The sequence below is a fragment of the Pimephales promelas genome, chromosome 9, assembly GCF_988280905.1.
Source record: "Pimephales promelas chromosome 9, fPimPro1.hap1.1, whole genome shotgun sequence".
Taxonomy (NCBI): Eukaryota; Metazoa; Chordata; class Actinopteri; order Cypriniformes; family Leuciscidae; genus Pimephales; species Pimephales promelas.
In genome coordinates this window covers 30,599,687-30,622,637 of record NC_142777.1, presented here as the reverse complement: position 1 = coordinate 30,622,637, position 22,951 = coordinate 30,599,687, and the positions used below count along the sequence as shown (strand labels likewise).

General features: G+C 36.4%; 1 protein-coding gene across 7 annotated transcripts in view; it reads left to right on the top strand.

Moving 5' to 3' along the window:
• rapgef2b (Rap guanine nucleotide exchange factor 2b) overlaps positions 1-22,951 on the top strand; it is a 114,514-nt gene that overhangs the window by 31,642 nt on the left and 59,921 nt on the right. For all 7 annotated transcript variants that reach the window (XM_039648694.2, XM_039648695.2, XM_039648693.2 and 4 more), the window contains exons 2-4: positions 5,642-5,712; positions 7,721-7,777; positions 17,256-17,339. In XM_039648694.2, the coding sequence (XP_039504628.2) occupies positions 5,642-5,712; positions 7,721-7,777; positions 17,256-17,339 (212 nt within the window). The remainder of the gene's footprint in view (positions 1-5,641; positions 5,713-7,720; positions 7,778-17,255; positions 17,340-22,951) is intronic.

Genomic DNA, 22,951 nt, shown 5'->3' with positions numbered 1-22,951 from the left:
ATTGCAAAAAATAACTGTATTCTATTTGAATATATTTTAAAATGTGGTTTATTTATCATTACCTCAATCTTTAGTTTCACAGGACCCTTCAGAAATCATTCTAATATGCTTGCTTATAAAAATATACATTTTTATTAAACAAATTCTTGCCGACCGCACATTTTTTTTAACGGTATTTTTTCATTTTAAGGTATATATAATTTTTGTTAGCTTAGAAACATGCTAACAGCAAACTCCTTTGAGTTGTTATGAGGCAATGTCATTTTAAAATCAGTTATGCTGTTTCAAATGTGTCTTATGATTTGATGGGCTACTTTTTTGTCGACAACACCACTGTGATGGACCACTGTAATAATACTCCAAGTGTCCATATTTATGGTCATTATACATGAAGGACATTGCTTTAAGAAGACGTTGATTATGTCTGCCTGCCTGGTCACTCCTCTCTCGTTGGATGTGGTGTCTAGATTTTGATTGAACCATTCAGATTGATGACCGACAAACCACTCTTCTGCTCTGTTTGGGGACTCTCAAGGCTAGTTACCCTGCCAACAGTGCAATTCAGCCTAATGTTGGGATGATTGTCCTCCTCGGACTGATGGTTTTTAGATGCCACCTGCTCAGGCAGCTGATTCCAGCACGGTTTATTGCTGTAGAGGGAAATTATTGGCTCTGATTATGTAGATAGGCTACTTGTACTATAGTTGCCATGGTCACAGTGATGCCTTGAGTGGAATGTGAAGAGCCTCTTGACCCATTCAAGATGCATCGTAATGGGTTGCATTCAAGATGTTGGGATACAAAGCTGAGAAGAGGCATTTTATATAGCAAAAGCAGCAAAACACTTCAGTTTTTTTTTTTTGTTTTTTGTTTTTTGTTGTTGTTGAAGTCACTGGCTTTGAAAGCCAGCATTACAGGCTATAAGAGAATATATGAAGAGTTCAGATGCAAAAGCCTCTAAGTGCCATTTGAAATTTTCTTCTAAAATGATCATTTTTATCAAGCTTGTATATTTAAGTTCAGTAATTTCACTTAAATGACAATGAAGATTACCTATGAATTGTCATTTAAGTGAAATGACTGAACTTAAATACACAAGCTTGATAAAAATGGTCATTCTAGAACAAAATTTCAAATGGCACTTAGAGGCTTTTGCATCTGAACTCTTCATATGTACCAACATCTGCATCAGATAGGACATGGTAAAATATTACCAATTCCATAATTAAAATAAAGTATACTTATAATTTGCTGCGTTAAACTGGTTTTGCTGATCTCTTGATTTTCACTTGGAACATTAAAGTAGTAGTTCACCCAAAAATGGATTTGATTTAATCATTTTTGTCATACTGTTATTTATTCATGTTGTTCCAAACCAGCAAGACTTGCTTCCAAAAACATGACATTTTGAATAATGTGAGGATTTTCTGTAGCTATACAGTACTAGAGCTTAATTTCTTTCTTTCTTTCTTTCTTTCTTTCTTTCTTTCTTTCTTTCTTTCTTTCTTTCTTTCTTTCTTTCTTTCTTTCTTTCTTTCTTTCTTTCTTTCTTTCTTTCTTTCTTTCTTTCTTTCTTTCTTTCTTTCTTTTCTTCTGAAGTCATACAGTATAACTTGCTATAATTGATTTTATTGGTATTTCTCTGTATTTTATTAATACATTAATGCAATGATTACATTTTTAAAACTAATACAAATAAATATATTATTTAAAAATTTGCATTGCTATTTTGTAATTGTGTTCTTCATTCACTAGTGTTTATATCAGGGTTCCCACGGGGTGTTAAAAGCATTGAATTTATTAATTTTGAAATAATACCTTAAAAAGTCTTGAATTTTAATGTCTGTCACACGGTTTGTTGTAACAGACAACTTTGATCAGTCTGGTTACGCACACAGCTCGGGTTTTCAGAGAACTGTGTGAATGTAACTGTATTAAGGACTGACATCTGTATTCTGCTGCTGTTAAGGCGGCCATAATCTTTCTTTTGATGTACATTTCAAATTTGGTGTTTCATCATTTCATTTTCAACACTTTTTAAATAGACTGTACAGGTAGAGTCTCATGACTTTGTTCATTGAGTTTCACTAAGGCTGCTGCTAAACAACTTTGCTAACTGTTTTAACTCTGCAAACTGTTTGCCTAACTCGCCAGTTTCATCATTACTCTACCTGGTCTCAGCGGTGTTTGTCATTCAGCTTGTTACCCACTGACTCCCAGGAGAGTTGTGTAACCAGCGAAGGCTGAGTGCCCTGGGCTTCACATATTGTATATGACCAATCACAAAACACAATGGTCCCTTTGTCACAAAGCACTCTGGGAGGAAGCAGTCACAATGCAGAAAGAGAGTACAAAGTGAGTGTGCAAACCTAGTGGTGCTTTACCGTGAACCTGGCATCTGTTGGAAAACACTGCCAGGCTCAGCCTTTTGTAAAATGAAAAATAAATTAATAAATAAATAAGTGGTGGGTATTGTAGGAGTAATTTCTTCAGATTCACACTTTTGCTTTTGTCTGTAAACACTGTCCACGATGTGTGAGTGATTCAAACCCAGAATCAAGACGTTTTGGTTATGGCAATCGTAAAATGTATGCTTTTTCTTCATGCCAACTAATAAAATTCATAATCGTTAAAATATGATACAACTGAAAAATAACCACAAGCACTTACATTTGACTTTTTATTGTTTTGTTTTTTATACCAACTCCCATTTTGTTGAATGTAAAACTTATAAAATACCAGTGTCATATTAGTATTATTTAAATACTATTATAGTGTTTCTAAATATTTTAAATTAGCTTTTATTTTTACATTTTCAATTTAGATTTTAGCTTGCTTTTTTAACCATCCCTTTAAGAAACCTAGTAAAATGCAGCAGTCAGGTGGTACAATCCGAGCTCTGTAAGTCGTTTACGTTCATTATTATGGTAATGCTGTATGTGATTTAAGACATGAGGTTGTTTAGCGCCGTCTCTCATGATGCTTTGCAGACTCTGCTGTGTGTGCTCATGTGTTTGAGATGCTCTGAAGGGAGGGTGGGATCTCATGCTTTCAAAGCTAACTTGCTATTGCTAGCCTCTCTGAAATTGCTTACCATACATTTAACTTACAGTATTGTTCTGTCAGTTTTTGAGTAAACTTATCTAAATGATAATTAAATGATAAAACTTATTTAAGTGATACAACTTATCTAAATGATAATTCATCTAAATGTATATAAGTGACCAAAAATAGCAAAGTCAAAGTTCATCGTTTCAACACTGTTCATTCTCAGTGTATGTTGTAGTGCACTCATTATGAACTTCTGGCAGAGCGATATAATAAAAGGAATGAAAACTCCTCAGGAGGACACTGGGACTGAAAAAAGGGGGTTCTGCACATTCTTTCCATGTTGAATTTAGAAGTAATATTTGAGGGGGGAAAAGAAAGCCAGAGTGTTCTAGTAGAGCTTCATTCCAGCCAGTTGTGGCGCTAAGAGGCGCAGAAAGAGCTGGACATGAGTCAGTGAAATCTTACACCAGCATGACATCTAGTGGAGGATGTGTGTAGTGCACACCAGCTAGAGGGTCTTTTGTCATTGTCTCTGCCTTATTGTTCTTTTTTTGCTTGCTAAAGCAAACATCACTATTCCTATTGCTCATATTTAGGTTTATAGATATGAACAAACCTCTATGCATTAAATGTAACGTTTAAACGTCCCACACTGTTTGTGCTTCTGCTTTGATGCCTCCAATCATTTGTCTCATTAAAGGGAGGTGAGGTGTGCCTATTTTTCTAAGCAATCGCTCCCAGCAGTCACCTAGATGACCTATAGAAGTGTGCTTGAATCCAAACACTGTCATAAAAAATAAAGGTTAACAAAGGCACTAAAATTAAAATAAAATGACTAAATCAATATTTTGATTTAACATCTAGCAAGCGTGAAGTGCTTGTTTGTTTTACCTTCTTAAATTACATTTTTATTTGATATAATCTTATAATACTTTAATATGCTTTAAATTTAAAATTTTTGTTATTTGTTTGTGTTTAATTTTGTGTATTATTTTTTATTGTTTTTCTGTTAATACTTCCTCTAACCTTTACCAGTACCATGCAATGTACTGCTATTAACAGCAGGGGGTGACAAATAATCACTCCATCACTTTTCTTTTAATCCGCCTCTTTTGACACTGCAAAATATTGAGGTTATTATTCCAGGATATTTTGTCCATGTGACCTTGCCCTCTGCCCTCTTTGCATAATACATTAATAACATACATGCATCATAAGAATACATTTACGGTCACCTGCCCTCCCACAAACATAGGGCCAACAATATGGCATTTAAAAGGATTGTTCACCAAAAAATATTAAATTCTGTCTTTTTTTTTTTTTTTTACTCGCCCTCAAGTTGTTCTAAACCTCAATGAGATTCTTTATTCTGTTTATTAGAAATTTTGATGTGGGTTAAAAAAATAAATAATACTAAGTATTATTAAAATCAACGGGGACCAGCAACTGTTTTGTTAACCCTTTAAGATGCCTTGTGGTTTATCCTTAGGGTCAACTCGTTTTCATCTCGTCTGAACCCTCACCCCCTGTATCTCGCCATATTTACAAACCAATGACCGAGATATCCTTTTCTGGCCCACAGTCTCACCTGACCAGTACAGTTTTCTCCTATTCTTTATCATCTATCAATCACATAAGTCTTGATAGGAAAACAAGGGGACGGAGGTTTACTTGAGCTATATCAGAAGGCAAATGTTTTGCGAGCTGTGTTTGCATGTCACACAGGGTCCCTCAGTTCATAATCAAGTGAGTGTGTGTGTAAGCACAGAACCTCTTTTGTCCTCTTCGCTATCCCAGCATGCCTTTGTGAGCACAAAGGCGGCCCAGTTCTGGCGTCAGTGCTCTTTTGCATGTGGAAGGGGACAGGACGCGCTGTGTGCTCAGCTACGTCGTGGACACTGACCGGTGTGTCTGAAGAGCCACTTGTAGATAGAGCAAGAATCTCTCTCTGGTGAAAGGACCTGTTTAGAGACTCGAGACTTTGTTTAGAAGTGTTTGCTCTGTACACCTATAAATGAGAAACGAACACATGAGGAAGTGTTCAAATCATGAGATTACTCTAATCACAAATGAGTGTAAACCACAGTCAATTTGAGATGTTAGTGCATTTGAGATTGAGATTGGCTTAATGTAATTTATTTTTATGATCACTGTGACAAATCTATATTTTTGTAGAGAAATGTCATGCTGTGTAGCTGCATTTCTCCCTTTGTTTCAAGGCCAATTTCTATACCACACTTTTCCTATTGAAATAAATATTATCTCCTTGTGCTGAGAATTCTAGGGCAGTGTGTCAGCCCGTTCTCATCACAAGGCGTCATATACTGACACTTTTGGCAATGCGTATACATCCAACACATAGCACAGTTTAGCGTCAATATGAGACGCAGATATATATTTGGGCCAGAAGGCGCCTCCTAGTGGTCTAACCCTACCCTCAGACCCCCAGAAGGGTGCCATGTGCATCAGATTTAGACGCATTGTCAAAAGCGTCACTGTATGACGCCCTAGGATGAGAATGCATTGGCTTTTACAGATGAATAGACTTTGATATTTGATCTTTTCTCTTTCTCTCCTGTTTTACCTGCAGGACCTGGAGATCGTTTATTCCTACTTGCATGGAATGGAGGCGCTGTCCAATCTTCGGGAGCACCAACTGAGGTAAAACTGAAGGAAGGATTTGATAAATGAGTGCACAAATGTTTTCTCAGGTAAAGCAGGTGGTGGATGGTGGGTTATAAATGTCTAAATGATAGACAGATGTGAGATTAAATGCATGTGTGTGTGTATATAAATATGCTAGGTGCATATAAATATATATATATTTATATATATATATATATATGTGTGTGTGTGTATATGTGTGTATATATATGTATATGCATATATATATATATATGTATATATATATATATATATATATACATGCATACATATACATATATATATATATATATACTGTATATATAATGCATATTTACATATCATTTCATCATCATCATTTTATTGGAGGATAACCCCTTGAGATGGAACATCTCATTTTCGAGGGGTCCTCAAATGTATACATATAGTATACATTTATAGTATACATATATGTATATGCATATATACTATACATATGCATGTATAGGTATAGATACTATATACACTGACTATATATAAACAATTAACAAAATTAAAAACCAGCCAAAGTCTGAAGTGTTCTCTTAATCTCTTGAATTACTATGTAAGTATATTTGCTTTTCAATAAGAGTTTTGGACTATATTTGATTTAGCTAACTTACAGTTATGTCAGCAACTGCTGCTAGTCAGTATTGTTGTATCGTTGTCTCTTAAAATAAAGGTTCTCATCATGTATGCACAAGTGGACGTACATATTTTGAGGTAAAATACTTTGCTACGTGACTATGCAGTTCTAGAACATTCCTAACCCTACATGACCCCACCAACACCCCTTCATGGGTCCGTACATATCTTCGGGAATGTGTCAGATGGACTTGGTTGACTTTCTGCACTCCAACTGAGTTGAACTTTATGGAATGTCTTTTGAAGAATGTTTTTGTCCTCTGGAATGTTTTGCTCTGTGGCGATACATCCGAGTTTACTTAAAGGGTTAGTTCACCCAAAAATGAAAATTAAGTCATTAATTACTCACCCCCATCCTGTACCAACCCCGTAAGACCTTCGTTCATCTTCGGAACACAAATGAAGATATTTTTGATTAGATTTGAGAGCTGTATAACTACCACATTGGCTGCCTAAAGGACTGCCTCTTGACGGCCCAGAAAGTCAATGAAGAAAATGTTTAAATATCCCAAGTGACTACCGTGGCTCAACTATAAGTTTATCAAGCGACGAGAATACTTTTTGTGCGAAAAAACTAACAAAAATAACGACTTTATTCGACTATTCCTTTTCTTCCTTGTTGGCCTGAAACGAGACTTCCTTAGATTTCCACGACGCATGCGCGAGAACTGAACTGAAGTAGTTGAAGGAGATCGCAATTCTCGCTCATGCGTCGTGGAAATCTAAGGAAGTCTCGTTTCAGGCCAACAAGGAAGAAAAGGAATAGTCGAATAAAGTCGTTATTTTTGTTAGTTTTTTCGCAGAAAAAGTATTCGCGTCGCTTGATAAACATATAGTTGAGCCACGGTAGTCACTTGGGATATTTAAACATTTTCTTCATTGACTTTCTGGGCCGTCAAGAGCCAGTCCCTTAGGCAGCCAATGTGGTAGTGAGACAGCTCTCAAATTTAATCAAAAATATCTTCATTTGTGTTCCGACGATGAATGAAGGTCTTACGGGGTTGGTACAGAATGGGGGTGAGTAATTAATGACTTAATTTTCATTTTTGGGTGAACTAACCCTTTAAACAGCACTTCTAGCATAAACCAACATTGAAATTCAACATTGTCATTCACAAACAGAATTTTTTCTTGTCCTTGCGCTGTTCTTAACACAAGGCAGACTGTTTGTTTTTCTTTTTAAACACAATGCCAACCAGTCCTGGTTCTGAAATCCTTTTAGATTTTGGTTTCACAACATGAACTGAGGGATTTTTCAAAATCGCAGACAATAATATTAGGGTACTTTTGTTTCTTTTGCAGCTGTTAAGTTTGGATATGTCACTGATTATATGTTTCTCTCTCTCTCATCCCTTTTTTTTAGGATAATGTGTGAAACCGTACGCTACGAAAGACACGAAGCCAACGAAGTGCTCTATTAGTGAGTAACAACCTTGTTTTCCATCCAATTCCTTTGTTTAAAGCCATTATGCTTCTGTAAGCCTTTGTAGGATGTGTAATGCATAACCACAAACAAATAGTCCTCAAAAATCGTCACTCCAGAAGCGGTGATAAATATAGCCCGCTTTTCAAAAGTCTTATCAAATTACAAAGGTGAGATGTGAAAGCGCTGAAGCAAAAGTGTTATATTCAGTGCTGCATGAGCCTTCTGTCATGTTATAATGAGTATACTAGTAGCTGAAAATGGCATTTTGAGAAATACAGGGTTTCTGGGTGATACACAAACGGCTATTGATCTACAACATCTAAGACATACTAACCCACTTTAGATTCGCCCTTCATCTGAAGAGCATGGCGTGTGTTTTTTAAAGAAAGTCTCCACTTGTATCCTCTCAGCAATGTTTGAAGTTAGTGTTGGCATTGCCTGACACCCATCGCTTCTTGCTTTTTTGGTCCTGGAGTCCAACACACATAAACGCACACGCTCAAACACATATATTTATTCCCTCGGGTGGACCCAGACACTCCCCTCCAATTTCACACTCCATTTTTCTTTTCTGTTGAAGGAAGATGGAGTATGACCGCTTCCTTCCGCGGGTCACTACCCCCTGTTCATAAAGGGGGAACGTCTCATTTACTCATCGTCTCTGATAGCATCTTGTCTATTGCGCCTGTGTAAGAGTGTGAAGTTTGCTGCACTGAACTGTTAATTACTGCTGCTGAATTAGGTCATTTTTAGGTCAGTTGATTACATGGAATATGTGCTTCTGTTCAATAGATCTGTGCATTAAATAGTCCCCCCTCAAAATACCCAAGTTAATTTAGTAAAAAAAACAAACATATTCTATATTTTAACATATAAAATGAAATGAAATACATATTCCGCATTCTGAAGAATATTCTAGCTGTTGTTTTTCAAGTAATAAAGGTGAATAAGGTCAGATGCTGTTAAGCTCCAAAATGACCTAAAAGGATTGATAAATAAGTTTTCACACATTTATAAACTTTATTCCAGGTTTTCTAAAAGCCATATGACTGTGTGAGGACTACAAAATTGAGTTATAATCACTGAATTTTTTTCTGTCGATGTAATTCTCAAATATGGCAACATTTTAGCAATTTTGAGTTGACACCAGTGTTATCAAATGACGGTTCAATGCATGATTTATGACAACTGAAGTCAAACCTGATACTTTCAAAACTCAATAAGGTTTGAATACAGTATGATCTCTGTCCAAATTAACAGTTAATAAAGCTAAGCTGCAAAAATGGCTCAAATTCGTTCGAAAACTAAATACATGAACTCATTGAGCAAATGTCTATTAGAACTGAGATCAAACTTGAAGCCTGTGAACTAGTGATGGAGATCTCGAGTCTGGTCTCGGACTCGTGACCGTTCTCAAGACCGATTTCTGCTTTCTCTGACTCGTCTTGGACTTGTTCCTTCAAAGACTCGGCCTTGACTCGGTCTCGACCCTTCAAAGACTTGGTCTTGACTCGGTCTTGGACCACAGTGGGAGGAGAAGGACTCGTAATTTTCAGACCCAGTCCTCGAGATTTTTCTTTCAGCGCATTTAAAAAAAAATGTTTTTATGTTTTATTCATTAAAAAAAAACACACTAGCAGTACTAGCATTATACGCTAAACAGTTTTTAGAGGTAAAACTCTTTACATTCGATTATCATGAAAACAAATCTCAGAGAACGGTTGACTTAACACAGACTCATCCCAAAAAGTCATATAACTGACGTCTTGGGACGTCTTTTGACCATACGTCAATATCCGCCTTTTTAGGGCCCCCTTAAACGTCGGTAGATGGCGATCCCGGGCCGTCATACAACTGACGCTTTACCTTTAACGTCAGTTAGGTGACGGGTTAGGTTTAGGGTTAGGTTTAGGTCTGGGGTAGAGTTAGGATCCCATAACCTCATCTACCAACGTTTAAGGGGGCCCTAAAAAGGCGAATTTTAATTGTTCTCTTTTAATTGTTAAAAAGTCCTCTTTTAATTGTTGCTCTGTAATAGGCTTTTGTGTCTTGAATTAGACAGCAATTTGGCAAAACAAATGCAGAATACATGTTCAGTTTGAAGTCTGTATCTGATTGGCTGTAGGAGTTTGCATGAGTTTACAACAAAAAGTGTGTACGTATTTGGAAACAGCAGGAGTCAGACTTTGTCCGACATCCTGCTGTTTATTGTCTGCAGGGACAGATTAAAAAAAAACTTTCTTTTGCAAATGCAAATAAAGCAGCATATATTTTTGGTTCATCTATAAGTTGTGGGTTTGTTTAACAATGTGAGTCAGTGCACTGTTTAATGTGGTTGTTTTTATCCACGCACTCTCAAAACTCCCGGTGGCAGACTATTTAAGTTCTAACACTCCACTGTGTCTGCTACACCAGCCTTGACGCTGTACCTCAGCGACTCACTCCACTGTTTTTTTTTTTTTTTTTAAGACAGCTCACTGCTTTAAAGCTACGCGCTAATAATAATCTTCAGACTTGTGTGTGCTGCTGCTGATTTCCCTCAGGAACAAACCACTCCCACCGCAACAGCCTCTGAACCGCTAGTGCCATACACAAACATGCTTTCCGAGATTCTACTGCTTATACTTTATTTTTGAGCGGTTTGGGACGGGAGGACAATAATATCACACTAGGGCTTTTGAAAATATTTGTGATAAAGGTTTTAATGTTGTTAAAGGCATATTGATTTCTGCTTTTTGTAAATATGTTTAAGCAATGTTTAAATTTGTTAAACAAACCTCAGGGGGATTTGCTCAGGGACTTTTGCCTATTCTTGCTAATTATGATCTTGAACAAGAAAGTAATTCTTTACATCATAACTGAATTAATCGATTGATATATATTTTTCTGTGTCAATTTATAGTTCCAATTTTGTCTCTTTTTTTTATGAAATACAATACTTTTTTTTTTTTTTTTTACAAATTGTAGATAAAACCACAGATTGTGTGAAATACCAGAATTTCTGTTTAGCATTAGGACTATCTCACAATAAAATACACAATTGTGATGCATATGTTACGGTATAATTGGATTTGCAAGTTCACATGCTTGGGGTCACAATCTACCACTTTGACGCTTAAAGTAAATTAAGAGATGCTAAAACTAATCGATTTGAATTGAGCAGTTTAGTCCATATTTTCTGAAGTGACAAGATCCCTTTACATGATCAACGGACAATTTAGGCTTTTATTTACATATAAACATTTATCAACGCACACGTCAGTTATCGTAAACAGTTCGCTTGACATCTGAGAACCAATAGGTTCATTCTCGTGTTACGCAGCACGTTTGAGCTTCTGCGAGAACCAGTGAGGTTCATTCTCGTGTGTTACGCAGCACATTTGAGCTTATATTAAGCTTATATAAAGTTTCTTTTGAGAATTTGGGCTAAAGTGATCACGCTCTTTTCATTTGGATTAGTTTGACAATCTCTGTATGAAATTTTTGAAGCATCTAAGTGGTAGTTGTGTAGCCGTTTATGGAGGGACAGCAAGCTCAAAAGTAAAAAACAAAATAAAAACAAAAGTCTAACGAGTTTGAAACGACATGAGGGTGAGTAAATGATGACAGAACTTTCATTTTTGCTTGAACCAATAATTTAAATATTTCTTTAACATCATAATTTGGTTTTCAATTTCTCAGAATATTAAAAAGTTTATTTCAGGTGCAAATGAAAGAAAATATCAGATTTTCAACGTGGACCCCACTTTATTTAAATTTGTATGAATGCACAATATATACATGTAAAACAATTTTAGTCTAAATTCACTAAAAAATATATATTAACATTAGGGCTGTGAATCTTTGGGTATAGCGAATCGATTCGATTCACGATTCATAGGTTTTCGATTCGATTCATGAACGATTTGTGCAAATTCAGAACGATTCGATTCGATGCGATTCACATCCAAATTCGATGCGATTCGATTAATTCGATTCGATTCATAATTTTTTTTATATGCATCATAGTATTATTTCAATGCTTCACCCATCTTTGTCTGGATTTGAATTAGCCTACAGCGGCCTTCGGGGATCAGATAGTGGGGATTTTGTCCATTGTTAATGTTAGTTCATGTTTGTTTTTAATTTTAATGAATATATTATTATAAAAAAAAATTCAATGGCCTACAAATTAGCATTTGCAAGTAGCAAATATTTTGAAAAAGGCTCTTAAAGTATTGCATTAAATGACTACATGCACACATTATTGGAGACGTTTTCATTAGTTTCATTTTACGTCCTCTCAGTGCACTCGTTATCATCTTTTCACTGGATTTTGCTCGCGCTCGGTCCCATATAGCTCTCATGCTTTCATAATGTTAACTACAGATTTTTGAGCAGTCCATGTTTGAGCTCTCCAGCTGAGCTCTCTGTCGAGAAAGCAATAGTTTTGAGGCAAACCGCTCAAGCAATTGATAAAGCTGCCATGCCATTGCGTGGGCACTATGAAATAAAACGCTTTCATTCATTTATTACATGGACTCTCTCCGTACACGCAAGGTGGTCTCTCGCTCGCTTTCCCTCTCTGAAAGCGTGCGTGCACGCGCGATACGCGGTTTGGAGCACAACCTCTGTCTCGTATGCACGCTCGCTCTAGATTCCGGGAGATTTTAACTAATTTGCGGTAATACAAGCTGATCACGACATGAGTAGCTCAACAGGTAGAAAGATAAACTCATCTTTCAGGCATTTGACCGACCGGGCTTCAGCGTGCGAAATCAGGGGTGTGTGAGCGCCTGAAACCAATCAAATGCGGATGTCGTATGACGGCCAATGCGTGAGGCAGCTTGTACCAGGAACACTTTAAGGTTGTGTTTATATATTTTAAACCACTGAATCGCTATAAAATCGTGATTAATTCGATTCTTAGCCTTTTAAATCGATTATTCACGTAAATAAACGATTCACGATTCAAAATACATATGTTTCAGGATCGATGCATATATGCATCGCCAGGATGCATCGAGAAAACGAGTGAATCGTTACACCCCTAATTAACATGCATTAAAATATATTTTAACATGCATTATCTATTGACAATGCTCTGAAGATTTTTTTATTTATTTTTTTACAATACAAATAGTAGATTTATATACAGTGTGTAACCATTCAACCCGTTTAGTGAGACGCTGGGTACATAAGTGGAGGGGGGGTTATAGCACCACGTACAGAGTGTTGCACATAAAATAGTGGATTTTAAAAAGAGAGAAAGTGCCCCACACACACTCCACACACACACACACACACACACACAGCAGAAGGGTTCTCTCTTACAGTCATGGCCACCAGAAGGTTTCCCTCTCCCCATCACTCTCTCTGTATTCCTGCTGGGAATCGCATCAGCCCAAGATCCGCCGCTGGGCACAAACACACAGCTCTTACAAGAAATGTAGGCACTTTAACACCGATTATAAACACGGTTTTGTCCATACTTGATTTGAATGCGCATTTAAGTCCTAATAACCTTTTACAATTATAAAACTTTTAGAATTTTACTGGTTACATACTAGTGGAGTTACTGTAATTTTAACAGTAACTTATGCCTGCTATAGACTGTTCGATTTCTGCAATCCTATAAAATAATTACAAATCACACTATACGACATGGATCTAATAAACATGGGTACAACATAAAGATCATGAAGATGACATCTATTGATTTGTAGGCTATGAGACAATATATTACAGAATAATAAAATGTCATCAGTATGCTTTAGTGGTGCAATTGCAGAAATTGTGTTTTTTATGTGCGCTGAACAAAAGAGGAAGAAGCAAAATAGGAGAATATGGATTCAGTCATGACTTGGCATAGTAAATAGTGTTAAGTTTTAGCACCATGTCGTGTTGATCAATGCGCCATTTCATGTTGCAGTTTTATTGGCTAGTCAGTAGACGTAGGTCGTAGCAGCAAACAGTGAGATGATCATGTTCAATTTCTGACTGGATTGGATTGGATTCATTTTTATATTTAACAAAGTTGGTCGTAAAGATTTACAACTTTTTAATATACTGAGAATCAAAATGTCAGTTAACAGACATTTTCATTGACATTCATTTTTTGCTAATATCTAGTGACACCCTCACAAAATTGACCATGGTAACCATGGTTTCTGGAAAAATATTATTAAAATGCCAGTAATAACTGCTGGTACCATTATTGTTTGTTCTGTACAATTGTAATAAATGAACATTGACATTGTTCAGTAAAACCTGGAGAAACTATATGCATTATAATGTGGGATGCTATGATATAGATTTGTAAAAGCATGAACACTCAACACTATTAATATTATACTTTTCCATGTATTTGTCTGTGGATTTGAACCTTTAATTAAGAGTTTCCTTTTTTAAACTTACTGAAGATTAGTGAATAAATAACCCCTAAGGATGAACGCATGAAGTCCATATTCCTTCAAACCGTGCCTGACTTCCTGCTCTGGTTTCTGCTGCTCCCCAGTCGTTCCTGAGGGTCTGGAGGCTGAGGCTGTGAGCTTGATGAGCATTTGATGAGCGCTGGAAGAGTGTATTTCAGTGACCCAGTTCAGTCAGCGCTGCTCCGTTGATGGTGCAGAACATCCTCACGCTCTCCGTCTCTCGCCCTCCATCATTCCCGCTCTCTCCTTCTCCCTCTTTGCATTCTGCTGATTAATAATTGAGTGCTTCGTTTTTGTCTGCGCGCGCTCGGGAAAAAAAAAAAAACGATTAAAAGAGGGAACAGAAGCTGCAATGATGAAGGGAGCGATGCAGAAAGAGAACGAAAAAAGCAAGCCGTGCTCATCATGCTGCGTTTGAGAGAAGTCAGGAGCTGCCTCATTAGTCCTATTGAGATGCTGGAGCGAGTATTCATGTGTGCATGTTGTTTAGGATTGTCATTTAAAGAACTTCCAGAAGTTTGGAGTACTGTCTGTTGTACTCAAAGTTAAGGAAAGCATTCTGTTGATCCATATGGACATTTCAATGGGTGCAACAATCAAATATGGCTACTTATACTAGATAATTACGTAAATACAAGGATGGGAAATATTAATTTCATTTGAGTTAAAATTATCTTAAAGTTTTATAAAAAGGTTGGTGGCACAACAAGACACACTGCAACAATTATAGAAATATTAATACTGAAGTGCTTGGATGTTATTTTTACTGCAGCCAATCACAGAGACACAAGGTGATGCTTTTTGCATTTGTATGAAATTAAAGTGTGAGACTGTGGTGTTACTGTATATACGAGTTGAGAGATATAAATAGTGCCTTTTCCGTTATAAAATGAGCAATCCAATATACAAAGTTGCCATGTATGACAGAAGATTTTAATTTTTACTTCATTAAAGAGTTATATGCAGTGAACCAAACCAACCATATACAAAGAGAATAAAACATTACAAACTTTGAAAAGAGGCAAAAATGTATATTAAAATAGGACAAAAATGCGGATGACACAAAACTATGGATTTAAAGTTGTTGATTGTGAAAATTGTAATAGTTTGAGAATAGGGAGGTTGAATCTATTGACCCTATTGAGATTGATGTCATTTGGTGCGATTTCAATTATCTGATATTTTTTTGCATAATCCTGGTTGATGATGTTTCCTTTAGGAATTCTGTTGTTCAACATAATTATAAAATAGGGTTGTGGACTGATGCTCACACTAGGTCTATATTTTTATCTAAGTTATTGTCAAAAACTGACCGTAAATGGTACATTGAAGTCCTCCTGGGAAGTTTGTATTTATGAACCAGAGCAAGATGGCGGTGTACCATCTCTTAGAGAACAAAGTACGTGCATCAGGTGTGTTTCAGTTTTTTAATGTTTTATTTAATTCATGAAGCCACTGTTAAATGTATTGTTGCATATTATATTGTTAAATTACAATGCCATTATATTTTGTGCAGGGAATTATCTTATTTTATTGTTAATAAAAAAGCCTGGCAATGTCACTGCTAAAAACGCCTTTACATATTGTGGTATTCGTGACTTTTCTCACTGACGTGCCCCCAAACTCGTAAACATCCCGACCTTCCCACTCGTATGTATGACTTTGTTGTGCTTTTGCTGATAATTTACTCTCCCCCATGTCATCCAAGATGTCCACGTCTTTCTTTCTTCAGTCGAAAAGAAATGAAGGTTTTTGATGAAAACATTCCAGGATTTTCTCCAGGTAATGGATTTCATTGGGAACCAAACAGTTCAAGGTCCAAATGAGAGTTTCAGTGCAGCTTCAAAGCGCTTTAAACGACACCAGACGATGAATAAGGGTCTTGTCTAGGACCCTTCGAGTCATGACTCTAAAAAAGATTTGTTCATTTTGATGAACGAGTTTGAACAGGAGAGTCACGAACGCTCATCACAGAACAGAGCAAGGCGAGCATTTGTGCTCATAAAACTTAAAAATTTGTATTTATTTTTTAAATGACGGATCGTTTCGCTAGATAAGACCCTTATTCTTCGTCTGGTGTCGTTCAAAGCCCTTTGAAGCTGGGACCTTGAACCGTTTGGTTCCCATTGAAGTCCATTATATGGAAAAATCCTGGAATGTTTTCATCAAAAACCTTAATTTCTTTTTGACTGAAGAAAGAAAGACATTGACATCTTGGATGACATGGGGGTGAGTAAATTATCAGCAAACTTTTTTTTTTAAAGTGAACTACTCCTTTAATGTGCGTTCACCTCGTAATTGCGATCTTTTCAACATAACTTGAATGCACCATTAGAATAAGATATACAAGGAATTTCATCACAGACAAAAAACATGAAATCGCATATTAAAATGTGGAATAATGAATTGTGCAGTGTAGCATGAAATCTGGGTTATTTGCTTCATGTTAGGACTGTCTGTCAGCTCATAAACCCCAGCACTGCTTTGGGCATGTTATCTCACTGGAGTGCTGTTCTGACTCAGTGATCAAGATGTCCGCTGCTCATTGGGTTGCCCATCTTCTCACATTCCCACTTTTAACACTTACTGGAGAGGCAGACATGGAGCGGTGCTCGCCGGGAGGTGGAAGGATGTCTCTGGCGTCGACCCAGCGCGCCTCAGAAGATGTCTAACGTTCCTGACTGCTCTGTGACCTGAAAAAAGGGAGTGTGGATTGTGTGTCAGTGTGTTATTTCCTACACACTCACATAAATCAAGCAGTCATATTTCAACTGGCATCACTTACAGGAGGAAGAGAGATGGTTTGTTGGCCGTTTGATAGCTCTGTTCTCGGTTTTCCTCTGGGGAATCTCCTAATGTCTTCTTTTGTCAGGAGTGTATCACAGGACAAAAATGATGACAGAGTGTTTACATTAGGCATTGATGTTATGTGTGTCTGTGTCAGCTGCTTTTTCTCTAACCATACAGCAAACCAGACCACATGTTAGACATAAGCATGTTTTGTTTCCTGTTAGACTCTTAATTTTTTTCATCTTCCTCTCTTTTTCTCTCTCTTTCAGTCCTGATGACATTGGCACATGCTGGTACATTCTGCTCTCGGGATCCGTCTTCATCAAAGAGTCCATGTTCTTGCCACGCTCCAGGTAGGTCATCCAGGAATGTCATCAAATACCATTCAGAAAAATATCATTACAGAAAAACAAAAAACAAATTCCCTTTCCATTAACCTCTCATTCATATTAACCTTGTACCTTCCTTCTCCCTTTAAAAGTTCTCAAATCTAGACAGTTTAATCGTAACAAAGAAATGTTAAGCATCCTGAATAAAGAAAATATGTAAAGCCTAAAAAGAGTAAATGTTTCTTTTCAGTATAGCTTCCTATCAGGTCTTTACCCCAGTTTGCCACTGAAATGGCCTGTGGAGGAGTGTACATCCAAAATGTGACTGGCCAGTTTAGTAGAATTAAATTAGCATTTAATGAAAATACCTTCAAAAAGCATTTATCATATTTTTTATTGCATAGAAATACTGTCATAGTTTGTCAAATGCTTTCAATTTGATCAATTCATTAAATAATTAAATTAGTGAGAGGAGTTGTAGAATTTTAAGAAATAAAAAAATTGTAATATATATATATATATATATATATATATATTAGGGCTGGGAAAGTTAACGCGTTAATCTCTGCGATTAATTTTACATGTTTAACGCATTAAAATAAATTAACGCAATTGACGCAAGCCAATCGCGTCCGTTTTAACAACTTCCTGTTGTGACAGAGGAGTGTGCTAACTGAGCGAAATCACACTGCACGATGATGGAGAGCGATAACGGTGGAGTTTTAGATGGAAAGTTTACATTAAAAAAATGTCCTGATGGCACAGACAGAAAAGTGGTGGTATGTACAATTTGCAAAGCCGAATTTAAATACCACCGGAGCAATTCGTCTTTACTATACCATTTAAACGCAAAACACCCAGGTGTTCTTGCCGCAACTAGCGAGGCTACAGGAGGGTCTCGCCAATCGACCATGCTGGATTACTGTAGGCCTCGTGGCGGGCCGATGAACAAATCTATAACTGAATCTTTAACCGATTCTATTGCTAGATGGATAGCTAGAAACTGCCGCCCAGTTAACACGGTAGATGACGAGGGACTACGAGAAGTAATTCAAATTGCATCGGGAGACACTTCTTACAATCTACCATCTAGAAGAACGATTGTGTCGAGAATACACCATTTGTATGACAGCGAGAGGGCACGGAGGATGGACATGCTTGAGAACGCAACGAACGTCGCCCTCACAGGAGATCACTGGACGTCTGTGAGCAATGACAACTACTTAGGCGTCACAGCACACTTTATAGATGAGGAGTGGAGTTTCCGTTCATTTGCCCTTACTGTGAGTCAAACCACCGAGCGCCACTTTGCGTCAAACTGGTCTGTCTTAGTTGCTGGCTCAATGCAAAAGAGTAGGCAAAATGTTGTGGCAAAATATGTAACATTCTCCTTGTGTTATTTGTTCTGCAAAGGCTGTTTGGTGCGACATGTTTGGGGCATAAAAAAAAAGTTTTTGCTTTGGATTAAGTTCCAACCATTTTGATGATCTTGGTAGTTTAAACTTACACTTTAACATTTTGTTTAATTATATTGTTGGTGGATATGAAGAAATTGCTTTTGGCTTATTGCCTTACTTTATAAGATGATTTAGGATTTCTGATCAAATTCAACTTACACTTATACACTTTGTTTTATAATGTTGCACTTCATGGGAATTACCCATACTAGTTCCCAGGAGAGAACGTTTACAGTTCATAAGATCATTGTAATAAAACGCTCTGTTTAAACTATACTTCATTGTGTAAATGTATCATTTTTAACGTATAAGTATTGATAAGCTTTGGGAAAAAATGCGATTAATTGCGATTAATCACAGCAAGTTGTGCGATTAATTAGTTAAATTTTTCTAATAAATTCCCAGCCCTAATATATATATATATATATATATATGAACATTCATTATGGGAATTTTTATTGTTATTTTTGTATTTATTTATTTATTTTTTTGTCTCAGCATAATTGTTTGGTCACATGGATGCTGAGCCAAAAAATGTCTGTGGTATTTTGGTCACTTTTGGTGTTTAATTTTTTATTTTTATTTTCCTGTGTAACAGAATAGTTCAACTAAAAATTGAAATTGTCAACATTTACTCAAACAAGTCATGTCGTTCTTGTGATGTTCTTTTTTCTGTGGAACATAAAAGGAGACATTTTAAAGGTTCTTAGTTGTTGTTTTCATTATTAGTAAATGGATATTGTCTACAAGCTTCAAAAGTACCAGAAATATATATATATATATATATATATATATATATATTTGCCACACATCACATGCTGGGCTACTTTTATTATATGTTTATGCTACTTTTTTTTTTTACCAGACCTTCTTCTTTTGTGTTCCACTCGAGGATATCATGCAGGTTTGGAACAAATTAAGGCTGAGTAAATGATGACAGCATTTTAGGTGAATTTTTTTTCTGACCCTGACATGTAATCAGAAACCTAATCCAAACATCATAATTTGACTACTTTAGAAAGGCCACATATGCAAATAAAGACTATCCGCATTCTCAAGAATCAGCATTTTGTTTGGTGCCATATAACCAGGCTCTAGCATAAAACTTGATATGACAGAAATGAGCAAGCTGTGAACTGTAGCAAGGACATGCAGAAAGAAACATTTTGACTGAGTGGAATTTAAAAGCATAGCAAGCTTCAAAAAAGCACTTGACAGAGATGCTTTAGATTTGGCTTGCTGTGGGAATATGTCATTTTATCACCATGGCAATGAGAGAAGCTGGTCTCTCCCTCCCTCGCTATTTCAATTGTCTACACGGAGAGAGCTGTGATGTGTTTCTCCTGTAATAGACTGTGACTCAGGCGTCCAGTGAATGAAAACCAACAGGACAGCGGTGCACTTCTTAAACAATGTCTTGATAGCACGTTCAAGAGAATTCACCTCTACCTCCTGTACCGATTCTTGTCTGAGACAGACCAGATCTGCAATAACAGCTTCAGCTGCATGATGTGTGTGTTATTTTATTCCCATTTCTTTCCAAACAAAATCACTCTCTTTTAAAAAGCAAATTTGTGTTTCATTGCACATGAAATACTCACTCACTGCAAATGCTGCATGCAAGTGTTTAATTGCAGTGCAATTGCCATCATTAAAAGCCTAATGGTGTGCAAAGTTCTGGCAGAAGTCAGAGTTGAGTTTGAGGTGGCATTTGAAAATGTCAGCGCCGGTACCACCTGGTACTCATGCCAGTGCTTAAACAACAAGTCTGAGCCGTTATTGCAGACTTAGCCATCAACAAGACTTACTATTGTTGTAAAATCTGTTAAATCGGATCCTTCCGTAAGTCTATTGTTTTCTTACCTATTCCTGACCACAAGACTTAGAAAACATTGTTAGCCACAGTTCCCTTGAGATGTGGCTTTTACCATTACAAAATAGTACTGTGGTTTTACCATGGTACTGATATGTTGTTAGGAAATAGTAGAATTCTTTGCTGTTTCATGGTACCGAATGTTTATCATACTCATGTACCAAGGTATTTACATGTGCTTCTAGGTGCGAGGTGCATCTAATGATTTTCTTTGCTCTATTGCTAAACAAAACCAAGCATTTTATAATGATTATTTTCCTAAAGTGTTTGGGATGAAGTCAGTTTAAAATGGTACATTTGCGCTCTATACAGAGTTCCTTTGCTTTGTGCTATTTCATCTTGTATACAAGCAACATGACTTTCCCAAACTGGGGTTTTGTGAGGAACTGAAGGGGGTTTGTGAGTTGATGAAAATCTATTACTAAAATTACTTACTAAAATATTTAATTTGCTTACCTGCTTTGCTAGATGTGAACGTGTTTATTATTTATTAACTTAAAATATTTACTTTGTAACCAGATGTTCAGAATCATTTTAAATTTAGTTTGAATTTCATGCTCAGATTGTCCATAGTTCTTTTTATTTTTATTCATCAATAGATAAAACAAGTTACTAAAAAATTACTTTTAAATTCTTAGTTTCAGTAAGATGTTTACTTTTATTACAACTACCTCTTATGTTTGCATGTGTTCACCTCATGCAAACAAACTCCAAGTTGGTTTTCCCATACTATTCTTACCCTGCAGTGATATGCATTTACTTCATGAGAATATTATCTGTGACATCTGATAGGTACCCTGTCCCAGACAATGCTTCCCTGCATGCATCAACATGCCTCATTTGTTGTTCAGCCACAATTTCTCAACTTTTGCATGCCAATCCGCAGGTACAGTCCCCTAGCTGTACAAACCCAGTTTGGTTTGTAGTTGGTGGCTTGTTTGTGCTGTTTAGTTTTTTGTGAATTATGAATAGTCCTTTTTGTGTGGTTTACTTATTCAAATTTGAGTATGAATCCAAATTTCTGGAGACTTTTGGAATTTCTGGAAAATGGAGACTGACCTCTTCAGTGAGTCAAGTCCGGAGCAAGACAGTCACGCGCAAAGGACACAACCCACCGCAACGAATTACGGCAATGACACCTCAGACTGACAGAAACGTTAAAAGAAACGTGAATTTAGGGTACTTTGGTCTTGTACACATTGTCATTGTTGATTATAATCAAAATGCATTTTATTTTATGGGCTCTATGCACGGCGTTATTTCCGGGGAAGGATTAAGGATGCTCGATAACTTCCGCCGATCATAGAGTCCAATGCAATACCGAGAATTTATATTGAATTTTATACTCCATGGTTATACTAATGAAACGTTAGTCACAAAAACAGATAAAACAGACACCCCTCGTTGTGTTTATGCTTCTTTTTAAAATTATATTAAATAAACATAATTATATATAAAATTACATCTAAACACTCGATGGAACTCCCGGAACAACTCGAACTAATCAAAGTACGTTTCGTTTCAAAGACGGGAGGACAGTAAATATTGAAGACTCTGCCATAATCCCGTTTTCTCCGGTTTTCCTCCGCTTTAATCTACACAACCGGAAATGGACGAGCATCCTTACGTCAAATGCGGAACTTATGCGTGCATATAGCCCATTGACCACAATATGATCATTGATATTTGTTTGAGAAGCGCACTTTTGATTCTTTTTGAAAAAGGGTGTGTTTTGCTGGATTTTCTTCACATAGCAGCAAAATAGACTTAAAATAAATTGTCAATCTTTTATTGTCATACAAAATATAATATATATATATATTAAAAAAATAAGAAATATTAAAAAAAAAAACTGTAAAATGTCTACTTTTTTATGTGTCCACTTACAATTGAAACAAAACATTTGTACTTTATATATATATATATATATATATATATATATATATATATATATTCTGGAGCACGCCTCTAAACTTAAACATTTCTGTGAATGATTAGCCAGGATGATTTTCAGATCGTCTGAAGCAAAAACTCTAGGTGACAACATCCATAAGTCAAAAGTCTGGTGGACACATATTTGGTATGTGTTTTGTGGCCTCATTTCAGAAACTTGCATACACATTATCCTCTCAAAAATACAATACAATCATATACATACATGTTGCTCGCATATTATATAGCCCTGTTTGTGCTGAATAGAGTGTAATGACACCTTTGTCACTAATATATAAGCTACTGAAAACAGCACAAATGTCTGGAGATGTCAGGGCATGTCAAAACATCTCAAAGACACGTTGGACCCCTAA